Here is a 19,086-nt window from a genome sequence, read left to right as displayed (position 1 = left end):
AATTGTTTGTCTATCGTTTGTCCACGATTGTCCACCCTTTAGAATTTTGAAAAAGTCAAAACTTTAGAAAATACAATATGCATAAAGTTAGCAATGCAACTTTTGAAAATGCAGTTGGGGGGCGGGGAGAGTCGGTGCCGGCTGGAGGGGCGCGGCCACGACGAGACCCAACCCGGTTTTCTAAGTGTGATGGTGCTGGCTTACAAAGTACTAATGTTGTGAAGAAAATTAGTGTAAGGATTTGTGTCGAAAAATTAATTTGTTTCTGTTCTGTGCAGCTTACGCAACTTACGCAAGCAATAAGAATTTTATAAATTTTTTCGCAAGTTTTTTTTTTTTATATATTTTAAGTAGCCTGCATAGGACAATATACTGTTGTCTTTTCGGAAAATAAGAAAAAAGTTATGATAAAATCTTTTCTCGGCAATAGGCTAAAAATAAAGAATTTGTAGATTTAAAATAATTAGCAAATATAAAGGTATGCATAATTTTCAGTTTTAATTTCCGCAGGCGAAGCTGCGGGCTACAGACCCTGCTTGTATTAATATACATTTTTATTATTTTTACATTACATATCTTTAAACTGATTTGCTAAGGCTTATTGCGGCTCCAATATCCCAATCGTCCCAATCGCTTCCAATTTGAAAACGAGACAAGTTTCTTTTCAAAAGTTCTTGAGGTTAAACCGTTTAACCAATTGATTCCGTGTTTTCGCCAAAAAAAAGTTTAAGACATTATTAAATTTAAAAAAATGTGACCGCTTACATTTAAGGCTTTTTATTTTTTTTAATACCCTTTCTAAAATTACAATTTAAACGTCGAAATATGGCACTTTAAAACTGAATATAAAAAAATCTTCGGTAAAGTTTATCCTTAAACTTTAACGATTCATTTAAAGGTTTCAACAACACTCTAGCTATCTTCTAAACAATGAGATTAAGGGCCGTCTTCTCGTCCGTTTGTTAAATTTAAAGTAGGTTTAAAACCTTGAAATCGTATGGGAAATCATTGTTTTAACCCTACTTTAAATTTAACAAACGGACGAGAAAACGGCTCTAAATGTAACTTGGTTCGTGGAAATTTTTGGCTGTGTACCTGTGTTATTAATATTTTTTCTACGAATTTTAAGATTACTAAAAATTAAAACTAAATGAGAGAAAAAGTCTTTTGGTTTTGGTGTAAATCATAGGATTTCACACAGGATCACACAGCGCATAAGTGGCCTGATATTAATGCTACTCAGAAACCCACCCCCATTTAACGCTCAGAAATTATCTATCCCCACACCGCCGCCTACAAAAAGGAACAGGATTTGAAGAACACAAAAACAAACTTCTCACTTTCCCGCTCGGATGTATCTAATGGCTGTGTGTGTAAAATACGCATTTTTTGGATATATTTATTTTTTGCGTGTGTGTGTACATAGCAGAGCAAATCATTGTTTGTTTTTGTTTTTTACAAATCCAAAGTTTGTCGATAACTCAACATTTGAAAACTAATAAATAGTTTGCTGATCGGGCTTTTGCATTTTAAGAAACAGAAGCAATTTTAAGGAAAATTTCGACTGTAAAATTCAGCTTAATGGGATTTCTGTAAAGTCTACCAATACTTTAAAATTTAACGTTTACTTAAGAAAAAGGCGCAAAAGAAAAGATTTGCGATATAATCGATTTTTTAACCGCGCATTTAAAACGTGTTATGAGTGTTGGCTATGGTATTTTCATTTTCCCCTTGCGCGGTCACACTTAAAGTGCGACAGCAGGACATACATACATACATGCGCCACCAGAACATACATACAAACATATGGGGAGGCGTGACGTCACATCAGGTTAGCCAAATTTGAAAATATTGGGGACTTGGTTAAGGATGCTGAATCTCCAAGAAATTTAAATACAGCTATTTGCGGGTATGCCATAAGATTATGACAAAAGAAAGAATTAAAAAAACAACCATATCGAATTTTGGGGCACTTTGGGGTCGTGTTTTGTTCTACAAAGTACCCCTTACGCGGCTCCTAATTATTTTAGTAATTACTGTGATTTTTCTAGATTTTTATGTCAATCCGTTCTGGGTGGAATTTGCTACTGACCGTTTTTTAAACAAGACAAATATTGATTTAGATAATAATATTAATATTAATAATTATAATGAATAACCTTCACATTTATTTAATTCGGTTAAACTCTAAAAAAACAACAAATTCAAAATAATAATATTTCGTATTTATCTTTTAAATAATAATTAATAATTTGTACATTTTTTATTATTAAACGTTTTTTCCAGTACAAACAAGAGGAAATATGCTTTAATCACGTGGAGTTCACAGATAACTCTCAATGCTTGGAAATAATAGAAAAACCTCCCCGATGTGTGTTCAAGTTATTGACAGAACAGTGTCATATGCCAAAGGGTTCCGATTCAGCATATTTAAGCAATATGCACTCCGAGTTCGAGTTTCATCCAAGTTATATAAAAGGTTTTGATCGTCGTCATTGGGAAACAGAGTTCGGAATAAAACACTACGCTGGTAGTGTAATTTACGTCGCTGATGGATTTGTCGAAAAAAATCGAGATGTTCAACAAGATGTGTTGTTTGATTACATGAGTTGCAGCGAAGATATGTTTGTAAAGGATTTATCAAAATACCAGGTAAAATATATTTTAAAATGTTTTTTTTTTAAGAAATTATATAAGTTTGAGCTAGATTTGAAAATAAGAACAGTTTGCAAACAAAAACCTTATCTCTAAAGATTTATAAGATCCGACATGGCCGCTCAGTGGCCCCAAACAGCTTAAAAACAAAGTTTGTACCCATTATGCTTTTTCAACGGATTTATTTCGAGTTTTTACGATATATACAGCCGACTTACATACGACCAAAAAACACATTTTTCATTTTTGTCGAGCTGCTGCGCTGCCATTACTTATCCAATCATAATGATCTGTATTAAGCTCTGATCTATTGACTTTAAAATGAAACGAAAACTGGCCCAATTGGGTGGATATGAGCCGTAATATAGGAAAAAATTCGAAAAAAGTCAGAAATTTAACATTTTAAACTTTAAAAAATCTTTTAAAAATTGTGCCATCGAAAAAAAAAATTAGTGGTATTTTCGTGATCTAGGGCTTCAACACTAACAGAATTTGCAGTCAATTGCTGTGGAGCGTTTTTGCTGTAAACTAGTGTTATCGAATTTGGAAAACGGGAATCGTTAAACCACTTCTTCCCACCCTTTAGTTTTTTTGACGTCCAGTTTCGAAAATATCAAATTTCAATAATTTTCGAAAGTTAAAAGGTTGACTTTGTCTTCCCTATCACCGCTGACAAACGTTCTCGCTCTGCGCGCTCAGAGCGAAGACACGAAAGAAGAGATATATATATTTATATTTTATGTGTATATACCTATGTATTTGCGCATAAATATATAAAGATATGTATATTTATATTTTATATATATTTGTATATTTATGTGTATATATGTATTTTCACCATGTGCGAACGCACTCAGAGTGAAGAGATATAAATAATACATATATGAAATCCATGTTTTAATACATAAACAAAAACAAAGGCTGGAAGTCTCTCCTTTACTAACTAAAATTAAAATGCCATTTAACGGGATGCAGAGGCCAAGTCCAACCTTTTTTTGTCACAGGTAGTACGTCTGCATTCCTATCATAGGACAATTATAACGCCCAAAACCGGTATAGAAAATCCGTGGCGTGCAAGTGAGTTTTGTTTTTGATCAAAAAAATATAAATCTACAATAATTATAATTATATTTGAGTTTTATTTTTTCCGATCAGAACTAATGAATATTTTGATGAAATAATCATTATTTTTGGGGAATATTAAAAAATCTTAAAAATAATACAATTATTTATTCTATTCTAATTATACCCGTTACTCGTAGAGTAAAAGGGTATATTGTATTCGTGCAAAAGTATTTAATAGCTAGCCATGTCCGTCTGTCTGTCCATATGAACGCATAGATATCGGAAACTACAAAAGCTAGAAGGTTAAGATGATCCACACATATTCTTGGGCTTCCTACACAGCGCAAGTTTATTTCAGCCGAGCGCCACGCCCCCTCTAACGCCCACAATCGCCCATTAACGATTTTAAAATGTGTCCTGCGCCCACATCTTTAAAGATTTCCGAGAAGTATAAATGCAATTTTGTTGTGTATATTTCTACCTATCGAAATGTAGAAGACATTTTTCAAATCGGACCATTCATTAAACAGCTATACGCAATCAAAATTTATATATCTATCTCCCTCGCACTCGCACTTGGACATAGAAAGACCGAAACAGACAATAAGGTCTCCAGTCGAGATGAAAATAAGATGGAAGATGATGTACCAATAATTCAACATCCGAGGCGAACATTCTACGAGAACCGGGCTCTATCGAAAAACAAGTTCGGGAATGGCTAGATGCAGGGATCGTTATTCCAAGTTGCTCAGATTACGACTCACCTGAGGTGTTAGTGTCAAAGAAAGATTAATCGAAACGTTTCTGTTGCGATTACAGGAGACTTAATATGAAAATAACAAGAAAGGAACCTAGCTTCGGCAGGCCGAAGCTTATATACGCTTGCAGATCATTCTGTAAATTTACAAATCGCAAAAATGTCAAAATTCCTATTATTTCAAATTAATTTTTCGATCGTTTCTATGGATGCTATATAATATAAAACAGTAGTTCGATCTTTTTTAAAATTAAAATCGAAATTTGGAAATATTTAAAAATAGTCATATCCCAGAGTAGAAGAGAATGTAATAAAAATCAACAAAGATATATTTTTTTTCCTATTAATTTACATTTAATTTTTCGACCGTTCCTATGGCAGCTATATGATATAGTGATCCGATTTTTTAAATATTTAATTCGAAATTCAGAAATATATAACAAATAATATTCCCAAGAGTAGAAGGTAATATTTGAGAAAACACCGAAGCAAGAATTTCTTTACGTTTTCTTCCTATGGGAACTATAAGATATAGTTGTCTGATCCGGTCGGTTCCGACATAAATACTACCTGCGATAAAAATAAGACTTTTGGGAAAGTTTCATTCCGATAGCTCAAAAACTGAGAGACTAGTTTGCGTAGAAACAGACAGACGGACAGACGGATAGACGGACATGGCTAGATCGACTCGTCTAGTGATGCTGATCGAGAATATATATACTTTTTGGGATCGGAAACGTCTCCTTCACTGCGTTGCAAACTTCTGACTGAAATCATAATACGCTCTGCAAGGGTATAAAAAGGGACAACTTTCTGATGACGTTAATCGATGACGTGCTAGATCGTTTGCAGTCAGAGCAAATTTAAAAATTTGGTTTTGGTCTGAGCGAAACACTTCGTTTCAGTTTGTTTCGGTTTTCGATTGACCGTTCTCGACTGAAAATAAATTTTTTCTGTCCTTCAAAAACCGACTTTAGGACCGTTTGTATGAAACGGTCCCAAAAAACTGTTAGTAGGTGAACAAAATGAAATGCTCAGTAGAAACGGTCTTTTTTGACAGTTTTGCCTTTCCTTTGCCTTACAACTTTAAAAATTTAAGGTAATATATGGACCATTTATTTGAAAATACATATCGGCATTTCCAGGAAAATGTAAAAAAAAAACCGCAAAAACTAAAAGCTGGCGGAAAATTTTATTTTTTGGTTTTAAAAATAGCATTCGGATCCTTAATTTGTGAACCAATTACATTTCCTTTTAAATTATTTTTTACACAAAGATATGAAGGTTTCAAACACGAGCAACACATACTGTATATCTCAGCAACATTTTGATGTGTTTTCGTAATATTGCTATGCCTTCTGTGGAAGTCTCAAGATCAAGCAACCAATCCTACAAACTAGTTTAAGGCAAATGCTATCAGGAACAATTAAGACTTCTTTAATATTAATGGATTAGGTGTTTTTATTGAAGCTTGTTTTTAAAAATTTTTAATGTCGCGTCCGTAAAAACCTCATTTTTTCTTTTCACTCATCCAGTTCGCGACACATATAAACCGGGTGCATGTCATAACGCCCGGTGTCATTACGCCCGCAGGCGCTAAAAGCGCCGCAGGTAAACATTTTTTTTCTAAAAAATCGCGCGATTTTTGTTTGCGGTCTATTTAACAATTTATTGAAATACTTGTAAATGATTTTCAACTATCTGTCTGCAGTACAGGCAGAGCATTAGAGAGTTTTTTGAACGCTGTTCCAGATTTTTGAAGCACTCAAAGCATATTTTGAAGTGCCTACATGGAAGAAAAACTACGTCACGCGGCCTATCAATGCAAATAATACATTTTAGCACGTCAGCCATTTGGCTGAACTGCAAAGTATTTTCCACATCTTCATCTTCTGAATCAGAACCGGAACATAACTCCTGAAATGTTTAACTGACTAAAATATGAAAAAGCATGAAAGGTATCATAACAAACGGTACTCTCTTCTCGGTAATCTCATTGATTCGAATGCGCTTTACAACAAAAAGTAATTCCCTTATCTGTATTCTCATTAACTCAAAATGCATTTTAGAATTTTTTTAGAAGTTGCGGGCGTTATGACACTTTTAAAAGTGTCATAAGGCCCACGGGACCGCGGGCGCTATGACACCGGGCGTTATGACACGCACCCATATAAACCAGCTTTTATGTCTAAAACAAGGATATTTGGAACAAAATAAAACTTCATTACATTCCGTGCCAAAGGAATTTTCGTTACCCCTACAATTTAAATGTAAAAGTGTTGGACAGATTTTAAAATACACCATGCATCTATTACCAGACAATTCGGAATTTGTATGGTCCTTGCAGCCTTTCCAACTAAAAACATAATTTATTAAAATATAAATATATATAATTTTCATAGAACAAGCTATATAAAAACTAGAGGTGAGTAAGGCTAAAATAATTTAGCCAAACTTAACAGTACGAACTTTACTATTACGTATAATAGCTCTGCAATATTTTAACAAAATAAAAAGTTGCAATTTTTTGTTAAGTAGCAATTTGTTGCGTCCGTAACTGTCGCGTCCGTATTCTTGCAATAGTTTTGAAAAAAACCCGCTAAATGTTTTGCCACCGAACTTGCTTTAATGTGTTCTGTTACTCAGCAGGTATTCTGGAAAAAAAAATGGGTGTGTCAAGCTTACGCACGACAGAAGTGAAACTTGATGTATTCTCTCGTTTATCATTTTATTATCTCTTTTTGTTCTGTCTTAGGTTAGTTTAATGATTATATTTCATATGGACTGTTACATGTAGGGGAGAGGTCTGTAGGTTGAGACACCTTTTTGTTTTAGTCTCCCATTTGGGCATTCGCTTTTAAAACTTCACGTGTTAGGTACCGATCGAAAGCTTAGTCTTTTAGCTGGGAAAACTAAAAAAAAAATTTTTGTTTGAAAAGTGCCAAAAAATGACAATTTGAAAAAGAGGTCTGTAGGTTGAGACACTTTTTAAAGTCAATAATACTCACACAAAAAGTACTTCAATCTATAAGGAACTATTTATTTATGTTAATTTAATCAATTTTAGCTCGTCCTAAATCATTTCCCATCCATTTTTTAAGAACTTAGACCAAATAATAATCCAAATCAAAAGGCTCTTTAAACATTCACTTTTCCCCTAATATCAAAGAAATGTACTAGGCAGAAAGCGACCTCTGTTGGCCTCAGGCCTTTTTGTATGAAAAACGGGTGTCTCAACTTACACGCTCAAAGTGTCTAAACTTACACAAAATGGGATGTTTCGGGAAAAAATTAATAACTTTTGTTCTGACTGTCACATTAAGCTGATTCTTTTTTTAATTAGTTAACAGTTAATATACTAATGTTTTAAATCTCTTACCAAGTTAATTTAAGGACGTTATTAATTTTAAATGGAATTTTGAAAAAAGTAGACAAAAACTTTTTTGTTGCAAAATGGTACACGACTCTCACAGCTTAAATCTGGCTAGAGCCTGGCTTATAATGTTTTCCCCAAAAGATTTGTCACTAAAAGGGACTCCAAAAAAAAAGTAAAAAAAAATTTTTTAGTGGAAAAGTTTTGAGAAAATTGAGTGTCTCAACTTACAGACTGTCTCAACCTACAGACCTCTCCCCTACTTAAGTCCATTTTTAGCAGAGTCGTGCCTTTAAGCATTATCATTACTTTTTCATTATCATTAAAAAAATTAAGGCTAGTGAAATCAGTTTACATTATCATTAGAAAAAGTAATGTTTTTAATGCATTACTTTTGACAAATATAATGCTAATGAAAATTCAATTCATTACTTATGACAAATATAATGAAAATGGAATTTCAATTCATTACATTTGAGAAAAGTAATGCTTGTGAAAAATATTTCATTACTTTTGAGAAAAAGTAATGCCAATGATATTTTTTCATTACCATTAATAATGATAATGAAAAAATTTGCATTACAAATTTCATTAAATATCTTTTAACTTTATTATTACTCGTAGAGTAAAAGGGTATATTGTATTCGTGCAAAAGTATGTAACAGCTAGAAGAAAGCATTGCCGACCCTATAAAGTATATATATTCTTGATCAGGGTCACTAGCCGAGTCGATATAGCCATGTCTGTATGAACGCTGAAATCTCGGAAACTACAAAAACTAGAAGGTTGGGATTTCCTACTAGAGCCCTGCGTGAATCATTCAATTGTTGTTTTATCATAGTATGTCATGAAATTTCAGATTTGTTTAATTAAATTCTATGTGAAATAAATTGAATGTTTTTCTAATTCATTTCGAATTGAATGAATCATTTTTATGAATTTGCCAGATTTTTGTTGTGCTTTCTTTTAAGAACAATAGGTGGAAAATTTTTAACAAATCAATGTTAACTGCTTAGTAAATAAAATTCAGGCAGATTTAATCACAAAATTAAAAGAAATTGTCGTTTGAATTATTTCGGAATTCATGCCATTCATTCATTCAATTCTATTAAACTCAGAATTCTAATTAACTCATTCATATAAAACAAAAAAAATTCAAAATAATTCATTGAATCCATTTATGCAGGGCTCTACTTCCTACGCAGCGCAAGTTTATTTCAGCCGAGCGTCACGCCCCTCTAACGACAATCGCCCACTAACGCCCACATCTTTAAAGATTTCTGAGAAGTGTAAAAGCAACTTTGTTGTGTATATTTTTACCTATCGAAATGTAGAAGATAAAGATTTTTAAATCGGACCATTCATTAAAAAGTTATACGCAATCAAATTGTTTATATATCTATCTCCCTCGCACTCCCTTTAGCTGAGCTACGATTATTAGATATTTGGGACACCAATCCGAGTACAGCGTTGGCACTCCCTTTAGCTGAGTGACGGGTATTAGATAGTCGGGGCACCTACCCGACAATAGCGTTCTCTTTTGTTTCACTTCACTTTCCTCATTTGTAGGTTCTAAATATATTTTTAATGTTATCATGCTGAGAGTTCTAACATCGAAAATAAACTCTTTATCTCACTTCACTTTCTGGTAGCACAATGTTAAATTATGTGAATATTAATATAATTCAACAAGTTGCTAGCACACACACACACACACATAAATCATTTTCAGCAACATAAAAAAATATATGTTTATTTCACGTCACATTCTTCACGAACAATTGTTGGTTGAAGGCTTGTAAATATATTTTGTCTACTGTCCTGGAAAAATGTATATTAAATATAGTATTCATATATCCAGGTCATCAAAAACAATATACTCTTTATTTCACTTTACGATATACAAACACAGTGCAACATGAAAATTTTATCCGCAATTTTGATTTAATCGAAATGATCTAAAACCCATTGGTTATCTCTGGCTTAGCTCGCGTTTATAAAGGTCTGCGCAATAGTTGCCGGCAGTACTAAAACCTGGCAGCAGGTATAAAATGCAAAAACCTGGCAGAAGGTATAAACTGCTACATGAGAAGGAATGTCGATAACAAACATAACTACTCCAGGTGGCAACCACATGAGTGGAAATCCACCCGTGGACACATACACGGCAGGGGCACGGATTGTGGAGGACCCAAGTCCCATTCTAACCAAACCTGAAGAGGTGCTGGTAGGCTTGGCCACCTCAGTGAATGCAAAGGAGAACGAGAAGGACATGTCCGGAGTTTTCCAGCCCAGCAGGAAGATCCCGCGATCACCAATTCTGCCAGCGTCCCCAGGCCCTTCCAGCAAAACGTCACACACCACACTGGCCAGAAGAGCGGGCAAGACACGCCTAAGCGGCCGAGGGAGACCAGTAGCCCCACCGGATAGCACAGGAAAACGCCGGCAAAGAAGTCGAAGGCCGATCGTGAGCTCAAGTGCAGCGGCAATCTGGTGGAGATCGGGTCGATCCTCGACCATACTCGACCCGTTAGGCAAGTGCGCCACATCAACATGCCGATAAAGGATATGTTCAAGAAAATGAAGACTCTGCAGGAAGACGCCAACAGCCAATGCATAGAGGAACCAGCAGGACCAGCCCTGCTGCGAAAGAGATGCCCAAGATGCAGGGCGAAAATAAGGAATGCTGCAGAAGGCGTGACAACGCAATGCTGACGGTAAGGTGGAAGAGGCAAAAGCTTCTGCTGCTGGCTAAGCCAGGAAAGCCAACGGGGGAACCATCCTCCTACCGACCCATCTGCCTTCTGGTCACCATAGAAAATGTCCTGGAGTCAGTAATCTCGACTAGACTCAACGCGGCACTAGAGGCATCCGGCGGCTTATCCCACCGCCATTTTGCGCCGGTCAACTGTGGATGCAGTCAAAACTGTCGTCGACGTAGCCCGTGATGCAATCGCTGGGACAAGATGAAAGGGTGGCGACAAGAAGTACTGCTTAATGGTCACACTAGACATTCGCAACGCCTTCAATTTGGCTAACTGGGATCGGACGATGGAGGCTCTCAGGAACTTCAACGCACCTGGGTACCTGCTTAACATCATCGACAGTTACTTCAGCAACAAAGTGCTGATGTACAAAACAAGCGGAGGTGCATCATCATACGACGTGACGGCTGGCTTTCACAAGGCTCCGTTCTGGAACACCACCCCTCCTTTGGAACACTATGTACGACGGGGTCCTAAGACTGGAGTTCCTCCAGGATACCACGGTGATCGGGTTCGCCAACGACGTAGCCCTCGTTGTCGTCGCCAAGAAACTGGCGGATACCGACTCTAGAGCGAATGAAAGCATAAGAGCGATGGGGAACTGGTTGCCTCATGCCGGCCTGGCGTTAGCTCCCCACAAGACCGAGGAAGTCCTGTTTTCGAGCCGGCAATAAAAATCAACGAAGCTATAATTTGTTTCCAATTAATTTCCTATTAATTTTTCGATCCTTCCTATGACAGCTATATGATATAGTTGTCCGATTTTGATCAAATTAAAATTGAAATTCGGAAATATTTAAAAAGAGTCATATCCTACAGTAGAAGAGAAAACAATAAAAACCAAAGAAGCTAGAATTTATTTTCTACTACTTTTCCATTAATTTTCCGATCGGTCCTATGGCAACTATATGATATAGTCGTCCGATTTTTAAAATATTTAATACGAAATTCGGAAATATTAAAAAAATATCATCCCCAAGAGTAGAAGGCAACATTTCAAAAAACACCGAAGCTAGAATTTTTTTAACGTTTTTTTTCCGATCCTTCCTATGGGAGCAATAAGATATAGTTGTAATAGAAAGAATACTTTTGGGAAAGTTTCAAACCGATAGCTTAAAAACTGAGAGACTAGTTTGCGTAGAAACGGACAGACAGACGGACATGGATAGATCGACTCGTCTAGTGATGCTGATCAAGAATATATATACTTTATGGGGTCGGAAACGTCTCCTTCACTGCGTTGCAAACTTCTGACTGAAATCATAACACCCTCTGCAAGGGTATAAAAATAATATATTTTAATTTTTTTGATATCCTTGAACCACGGTGCGCAGCTGAACAGGTAGTGTATGCACGTACGTATGTAACGAACCAGCTGGATAGCGGATGTGTACCGATTGCGGAAATTGTGGAGACTTCGAATTCGTGTGTATGTAAGTCTGTGCGTTTGTTTATAACTGCACGATGTAATTGCAAGTGTTTGCCGGTGTATATTTGTGGTATTATATTAGGATTTTGGAATTGATTTTGAGATATATGTACATAGACTAGTACACTTCTCGTACTGTATTTTAATAGCAGTCGGAGTGGACTGTATTTCCGAATATTTATGTAAAAATATATACTCGCATCTGGAACACAGTAAAAATGCAGAGTGCAATTTTTGGGGAACAATTTGAAAAATCGAAAACTTTTACTGCGGCTGGGTTATATTTTTACACACACTTGGAGTTTTTAGGAATATATATAGCTAAGGCTTAGTACTCAACCCAACAAAAAGTCGTCCAAAACAAAAAACAAAACACTCATGAGAATCTGATGGAATCCAGATTCTAAATCTATTGTGGAAAAGTATTTAGATTTCCCAAGATTTGATAAAATTACCGAAGGATCCTGCGTTGCGTATCTATCCGGAATTGTATTATCATTTAGTTTTTATAATCTACTAGCAGGGTCGGTAGCCCGCAGCTTCGCCTGCGGAAATTAAAATTGAAAACTAAGCACACCTTTATATTTGGTTTTTATTTTATATTTAAAAAAATCTTTTTTTTTAGCCGCAAATGGGTGGAATTTGGTACTGACCGTTTTTTAGGGGTCGACTTTAGTTTAGATTACAAGTCTGAGTTTGTAATGGTTGAAATTTTGGGACAAATCAAAAGTAGTGATTTTCTGCGCTACGTGTGTGACATTTTTGTCACCTACGCCGTAAGCGTTGGCTTTACGAGTTCGTGAGTCGAACTTTCTAGACGAATACAGAATTGCAGCCAACTTAATTTACTTTCCAAGAAAAAGCTCTATGCCCCTATATAAAGCCCTTCCAGTGGCCATTCGTTCTCTTTTGCTGATCGACAAAAACCCAAAGTGGAAGGCGGCTCGGGAAATTAAAAGAAAAAAAGAAAACGAGTGACACCAGATTTAAAAAATCAACTATAAGAACAAACAACCCTTCCAATAGCAAAAGACTTTTTCATCGATATTCACGGCGCCCGTGGATCCTCTTCCCAGCGCGCAAGCGTAAAAGTAGAAAAAAGAGCCGAACACGCGGTTGAAGAAAAATTCATAACCGTGCGGCATCAACAGCCGTGAATATTATTCTTATTGGATAAACCTAACATATCCTACAATAATCGCAAATAACCAAACCACCCCTTATTTTCTATTTGGCTTTCACAAAACCTAACCCAACCACAAAGAAAAATTGTTCTAGCGTGTTGTTTTGGCGCTCACTGAGCCTCACTTTATTGTGACAATCCTATGGCCAACTGGGGAAAAAGGAAGTGACCACCCCGCAAGACGTGAGGCCAAGTTCCGGGGAGTCTATCATTCATCCGCCAGGAGAATTTTAGGGGAACCACGTGCCACGCACCCACATCCCGCATCAGTAGAAGAAGTTGGATCACAATACTATAGCTTCCTGAGGGAAAACCTCAATTCGAGTGTGTTCCCTGACGGGAGACCAGGTTCCGTGGAATATACGGGAATCACTTTTTATCTACATGCATTGTGTACACCAGCAGTGGAAAATTTTGTTTTCAAGTTCTGTGTTTTTGAAAGCCTACCCAAAAGCTTAGATAACTATAGGTGTGGAAGTACCGCTTAGTAGCCTAATACAAACTCCGAAATTGAAAACCAAAACAAAAGACCGAATATAACTACGCATGCAAAACCAAAAAAAAACGAGGACGGAAGCTAACTTCGGCAAGCCGAAGTTTTAATACCCTTGCAGATTTTACGAATTAAAACTTGACTAGACTAGCAACATGAATTAATAAACAACAAAATATTTTATAATTGAAAAAATAAAATTTTACAATTTTTCACCCTATTGTTCCTATGGGAGCTATGAAGGTACGCACAAAAAAATACGATTTGGAAAGTTTCATGGGAATAGCTAATATTTTGCGCGAAATATCCTGAAAAACGTCAAATTTTGACCGATTTCACCCTATTGTTCCTATGGGAGCTATAAGATATAGACGTCCGATCCGCACGCGATTTTACCCTGATCAAGGTACGCACAAAAAAATACGATTTACAAAGATTCATGCCAATAGCTCTTACACTGAGCGAAATATCTTCATTTTTGTGAAAGCTATATCCGATTGTTCCTATGGGAGCTATAGGATATAGACGTCCGATCGGGTCGGCTTTCAAACTTGATCTGCGTACACATGTTTTAGGACGACTGTGAAAGTTTCAAGGCGCTAGCTTTTAAACTGAGCTCGCAAACGGTATTGAAACAGACATACAGACGGACAGACGGACAGACGGACAGACGGTCAGACGGTCAGACGGACAGACGGACAGACGGACATGGCTCGACTCCCCTATTGATCCTGATCAAGAATATATATACTTTATGGGGTCGGAAACGTCTCCTTCACTGCGTTACAAACTTCTGACCAAAATTATAATACCCTCTGCAAGGGTATAAAAAACAGTTCAGACAGAAAATGAAAATCAAACAAAAATAACTATTAAAATATAAAATACACAACTAAAAAACCAACAAATTAAAACATTGAATTGCACACCACGACATCATCTCATCATCAGCAACGGAAGGCCTTTCAGCGCGGATTGAAATGATGTAAGTTAAACAGTACAAAAAATAAGATTACATTTACTGTAGCACGATTACGTAACTCAACGCTACTGCTGAATGAAGAAAGGGACAGTATTCCCATGAATGGGATAGTTGTTTAATGTTTTTGCGATGCAGTTATTCATAGCTGTTCGTTTATACCGTTAAGTTACGTAATCCTGATACTCCAGTTGATTTGCGCTTGCCAATGAATTGAAATCTGCCAAATATGAAGTCAACATATATAAAATTACAACAAAAAATATTATATGCTATATTTAAATTACAATGAGCCCTAAATACCTCCACACTTATTAACTAAATTAAGACAACAGAAACATACGAACTCTAAAAGTCAGTTTTGGTTTCGCTTATAAATAATTATAAATAATTGTCCCTCGCTTAATTAAATTGAATTGCATAAATAATGAAGAACTACCTAGATGATGCCTTTTGAATAAAATTTAAATATACAAACAAAATGATCTGCTAAAATATTAAGAAATTCCGGTTGACATGGGGACTTAACATATAGCAACAGCTGTTTTTAGGGGGCCTCCAAGCGACATTAAATTGAGAGGTAGGGATGGGTTCTCGCATCTTAGTGATTGTTGCGCATTAAAAGTATTAGTTCCAATACATTGTAGTTTATCGTCCGCTATTTTCCTGTTCGTTCTCTTATCGGAACATTCGTTCTATTGATTGATTAGAAGGGATCCTTAATTTAATTGTGTGATGAGAGTCGAAGAAGAATCAATTTAACACCCACCCCACACCGAAAGAGCTACGGTACTAAAGGATCCCACCCGCGATTCCTATCTCGATTCTGAGTACGTTTTCTAGAAAACTGTTGGGTTCTAGGAAACTTCTTTCGTTCCGGCGTTACAAGTTTTGGAGTTCCATCTTCGTTGAAACCTTTTTTGGGTACTACTAGTATTGGGGAATTATAAGGGCTCCTGCTTGGCCTTATAATTTCCTCTTTTAACATTCGATCTATTTCTGAGTTCACCAAATCTGAAGCTGATAGAGCATACGGATATTGTTTGCTATATATGGCCCTATCGTTTTCGGGGTTTATTTCCCCGCGAATATTTATGTAATATATTTGCATATTTATTTTCAAATGCTCTTTATTTATAATGCTTAGTATTTCATCATCCAAATTTTTTAGTTGATTTGCAGATGTTATTTTCATATTGTTAATTTTTTGGTTATCGGATACTTCAACGACGGCGTGTTCCGGATTTTTAATTCCCAAACTTTTATTTTTGTCGGATAATTCAACGACGGCGTGTTCTGGATTTTTTATTTGATTAAATTCGCTTTGATTTCCCATTTCAGATTCGGATCTGACTCGAGTCTTTTCATCAAAGTATTTTTTTTAAATAAATTCCTTTAATGGAGGAATGGTGTTTTCTTCGGACAAGAAATGTTGATTTAAATTATTTCCGTTGTTATAATTTAATTTTTCTTCCTTTCCATTATATTTAATCGTTCCTTTAGCTGTATCAATCACAGCTCCGATTTTTTTAATAGGTTATATCCTACTAGCTTATCTGAGTTGTATCGTTTATCAAATATAGTTATCATATGATAATATTTTATTATTGTCGGAACTCTTTTATTTTGGACCTGATCTTGCTGTTTGTCAGTTTTTTTATTTTGGTTCCATTTATTTTGATTATATTTACACTATGCAGCATCAAAAATTTACTTCGATGGATGCTATCTTTTTGGATTCGTTGCGAATTCCCAAGTTAAACTGCGTTTTTTTAAAAGTTCCCCGACGCAAGGATTCTTAGGAAAAGGACCTCAAAGTTCGAAAAATGCTGAAATTGGTCCTCTTTCCGGAGCTCTCAGAGGCAAACGGATTCATGGTTTGATTCGATGTTAAAGTTTTTAAAAAGATAGAATTTTTTTTGACACCATAAAAAATAATTATTACAAATTTCACAGGAACACAAAATTAAACTTTGTGAAATTTCCACGAACCATTTCAAGTTTTCCATGATATTTGGGTGCATACAAAATTATTTTCCATCACCTACAGGTTCCGCGGTATAGCTAAGAATACAAAAAACCGATGTTTGCCGACATTTTGAATTACGTGGCTTATATAATTGGACTAACCTTTATTATTATCGGTAGGACCTACTCTCAATACATCACGGCATTCCTAAAAAATAGTCCCCATTGTAAACCATTGCCCATGTCTTTGGAATTCGACGCCAAAGTTGAAAATCCCAAAATTGTAGAGATTTTTCTGACGGAAAAACAATTCTGAGGATTAAATCTTGAATGGAAGTAATTTTAACTATTCATTGTATCTATTGTTCATTGTATGCTTTAATTTCGGTTTAAAGCGTTTTCATGAGGACATTTTATTGGATTTCTTATACTATTAAAACCGATTTTTTTATTTCATTATCTACTCCTAAATGTTGTCAAATTTAGAATAAGTCATGGCAACCTCTAGAACTAAGAAACTAAAATACGTTCACTGAATATACATAGAGAAATGTAAATGTTTACTCCCATTCTGTAGGATGCCTTGACTTTTTTAAAATTTGACAACATTTAGGAGTAGATAATGAAATAAAAAAAACGGTTTTATTAGTATAAGAAATCCAATAAAATGTCCTCATGAAAACGCTTTAAACCGAAATTAAAGCATACAATGAACAATAGATACAATGAATAGTTAATATTACTTCCATTCAAGATTTAATCCTCAGAATTGTTTTTCCATCAGAAAAATCTCTACAATTTTGGGATTTTCAACTTTGGCGTCGAATTCCAAAGACATGGGCAATGGTTCACAATGGGGACTATTTTTTAGGAATGCCGTGATGTATTGAGAGTAGGTCCTACCGATAATAATAAAGGTTAGCCCAATTATATAAGCCACGTAATTCAAAATGTCGGCAAACATCGGTTTTTTGTATTCTTAGCTATACCGCGGAACCTGTAGGTGATGGAAAATAATTTTGTATGGGACTTTTACTCAGGAGCACCCAAATATCATGGAAAACTTGAAATGGTTCGTGGAAATTTTTGGCTGTGTACCTGTGTTTTTTGCCGACGTTGTTTAGTTCATGTTTCTAAGTACCTATTGAAATTTTTTCATAAAAAAATATTAAATAATAAAAATGTTATGGCCAAATTCCAAGATCGTCCTTTTTCGATGGTGACTTGCGGTGGACATCATATCCCAAGAAAGGTTCATCTCAAATCCCCAATTCAAAAAAATGTCGTTAGTATATTTTATTGCCTAGTCCCTGAACGAAAGATTTGTAAAAATTTTGATTAAAAACAAGAAGGGAAGCTACCTTCGGCCAGCCGAAGCTTATATACCCTTGTAGATTACAGAATGCTTTTTTTTTTTTTTTTCTATATGATGAACGTTGATGCACTACAAGCAGTACAAGCAAGTGGCCCAACGATACCAAGCACGTGCTTGTTACGCGCGGGACCCTTTAACAATTAGGGAAAAAATGCGAGTTCGCGAGGAAAAGACATGAAACCAAATACTACAAATACTACAACAAAGATTGAAGCAAATGAGATAAAATTTTAGTTTTTAATACGGGGATAGATGTTGAAGTGCAAATTAAATGATAAAGATTGTTATAATTTTTACATAGAACACGAAAAGGCTCATGCAGAGTAAAATTTGATGCACAACGAGGCAAATTAAGAGGGTAATAATTTCGTGTTAGTCTAACGGGAACATTAAAAGTTAAACGGTTTACCAGTTCTACGGAATCAATATCACCTCTTATAAGATTTTGCATAAAAATAGTACCAAGCATTATTCTACGGTTTTCAAGTGTAGGTAAATTAAGCAATAGTAATCTACTCTGGTAGGAAGGTAGCCTTACGTTTTGATCCCAGTTCAAACTACGAAGGGCAAAAAGAAGAAATTTTTTTTGCACCGACTCAATACGGTAGATGTGCACTTGATATTGTGGACTCCAAACTGAAGAACAATATTCCAAAATAGGACGGACAAGGGAGGTAAATAATAATCTGGTTTTATAAGGGTCATCAAATTCCTTTGACCAACGCTTTATAAACCCAAAAAACACTCATAGCTTTATTGACAGTGGCCATTATGTGGCAATCAAATATAAGTTTTGGGTCGAGAAGAACACCTAAATCGTTAATTGAATATATACGGTCGAGTGGTGTATTTTGAAGAGAATAACTAACAAACGTAGGAGTGCCCCTATAAAAAGTCATAACGTTGCATTTAAGGCAGTTCAGATTTAAAAGGTTGTACTCACACCATCCCTGAAAACAAGTTGAAACCGGACCCTACATCTTTATATGATAGACAAAGCTTAACATCGTCAGCGTACATTAGTACACGAGAATGAGCTACGAT

General features: G+C 35.6%; 2 protein-coding genes across 13 annotated transcripts in view; one reads left to right on the top strand and one right to left on the bottom strand.

The window, feature by feature from the left end:
* Myo81F (Myosin 81F) overlaps positions 1 to 19,086 on the top strand; it is a 1,428,838-nt gene that overhangs the window by 398,780 nt on the left and 1,010,972 nt on the right. For all 12 annotated transcript variants that reach the window (XR_011419017.1, XM_070216714.1, XM_070216710.1 and 9 more), the window contains one exon: positions 2,287 to 2,652. Coding sequence is in view for 11 of the 12 variants with exons in the window: in XM_070216714.1 (XP_070072815.1) it covers positions 2,287 to 2,652 (366 nt within the window). In the remaining variant the exon portion in view is untranslated. The remainder of the gene's footprint in view (positions 1 to 2,286; positions 2,653 to 19,086) is intronic.
* The window catches only part of LOC138913340 (uncharacterized), a 275,105-nt gene that overhangs the window by 118,751 nt on the left and 137,268 nt on the right, over positions 1 to 19,086 (bottom strand). The gene's annotated exons all lie outside the window — the stretch shown is intronic.

Source organism: Drosophila takahashii, chromosome 3R, assembly GCF_030179915.1.
Source record: "Drosophila takahashii strain IR98-3 E-12201 chromosome 3R, DtakHiC1v2, whole genome shotgun sequence".
Lineage (NCBI taxonomy): Eukaryota > Metazoa > Arthropoda > Insecta > Diptera > Drosophilidae > Drosophila > Drosophila takahashii.
The sequence above is the reverse complement of the archived record's forward strand: the minus strand, read 5'-3'. Positions and strand labels throughout refer to the sequence as shown.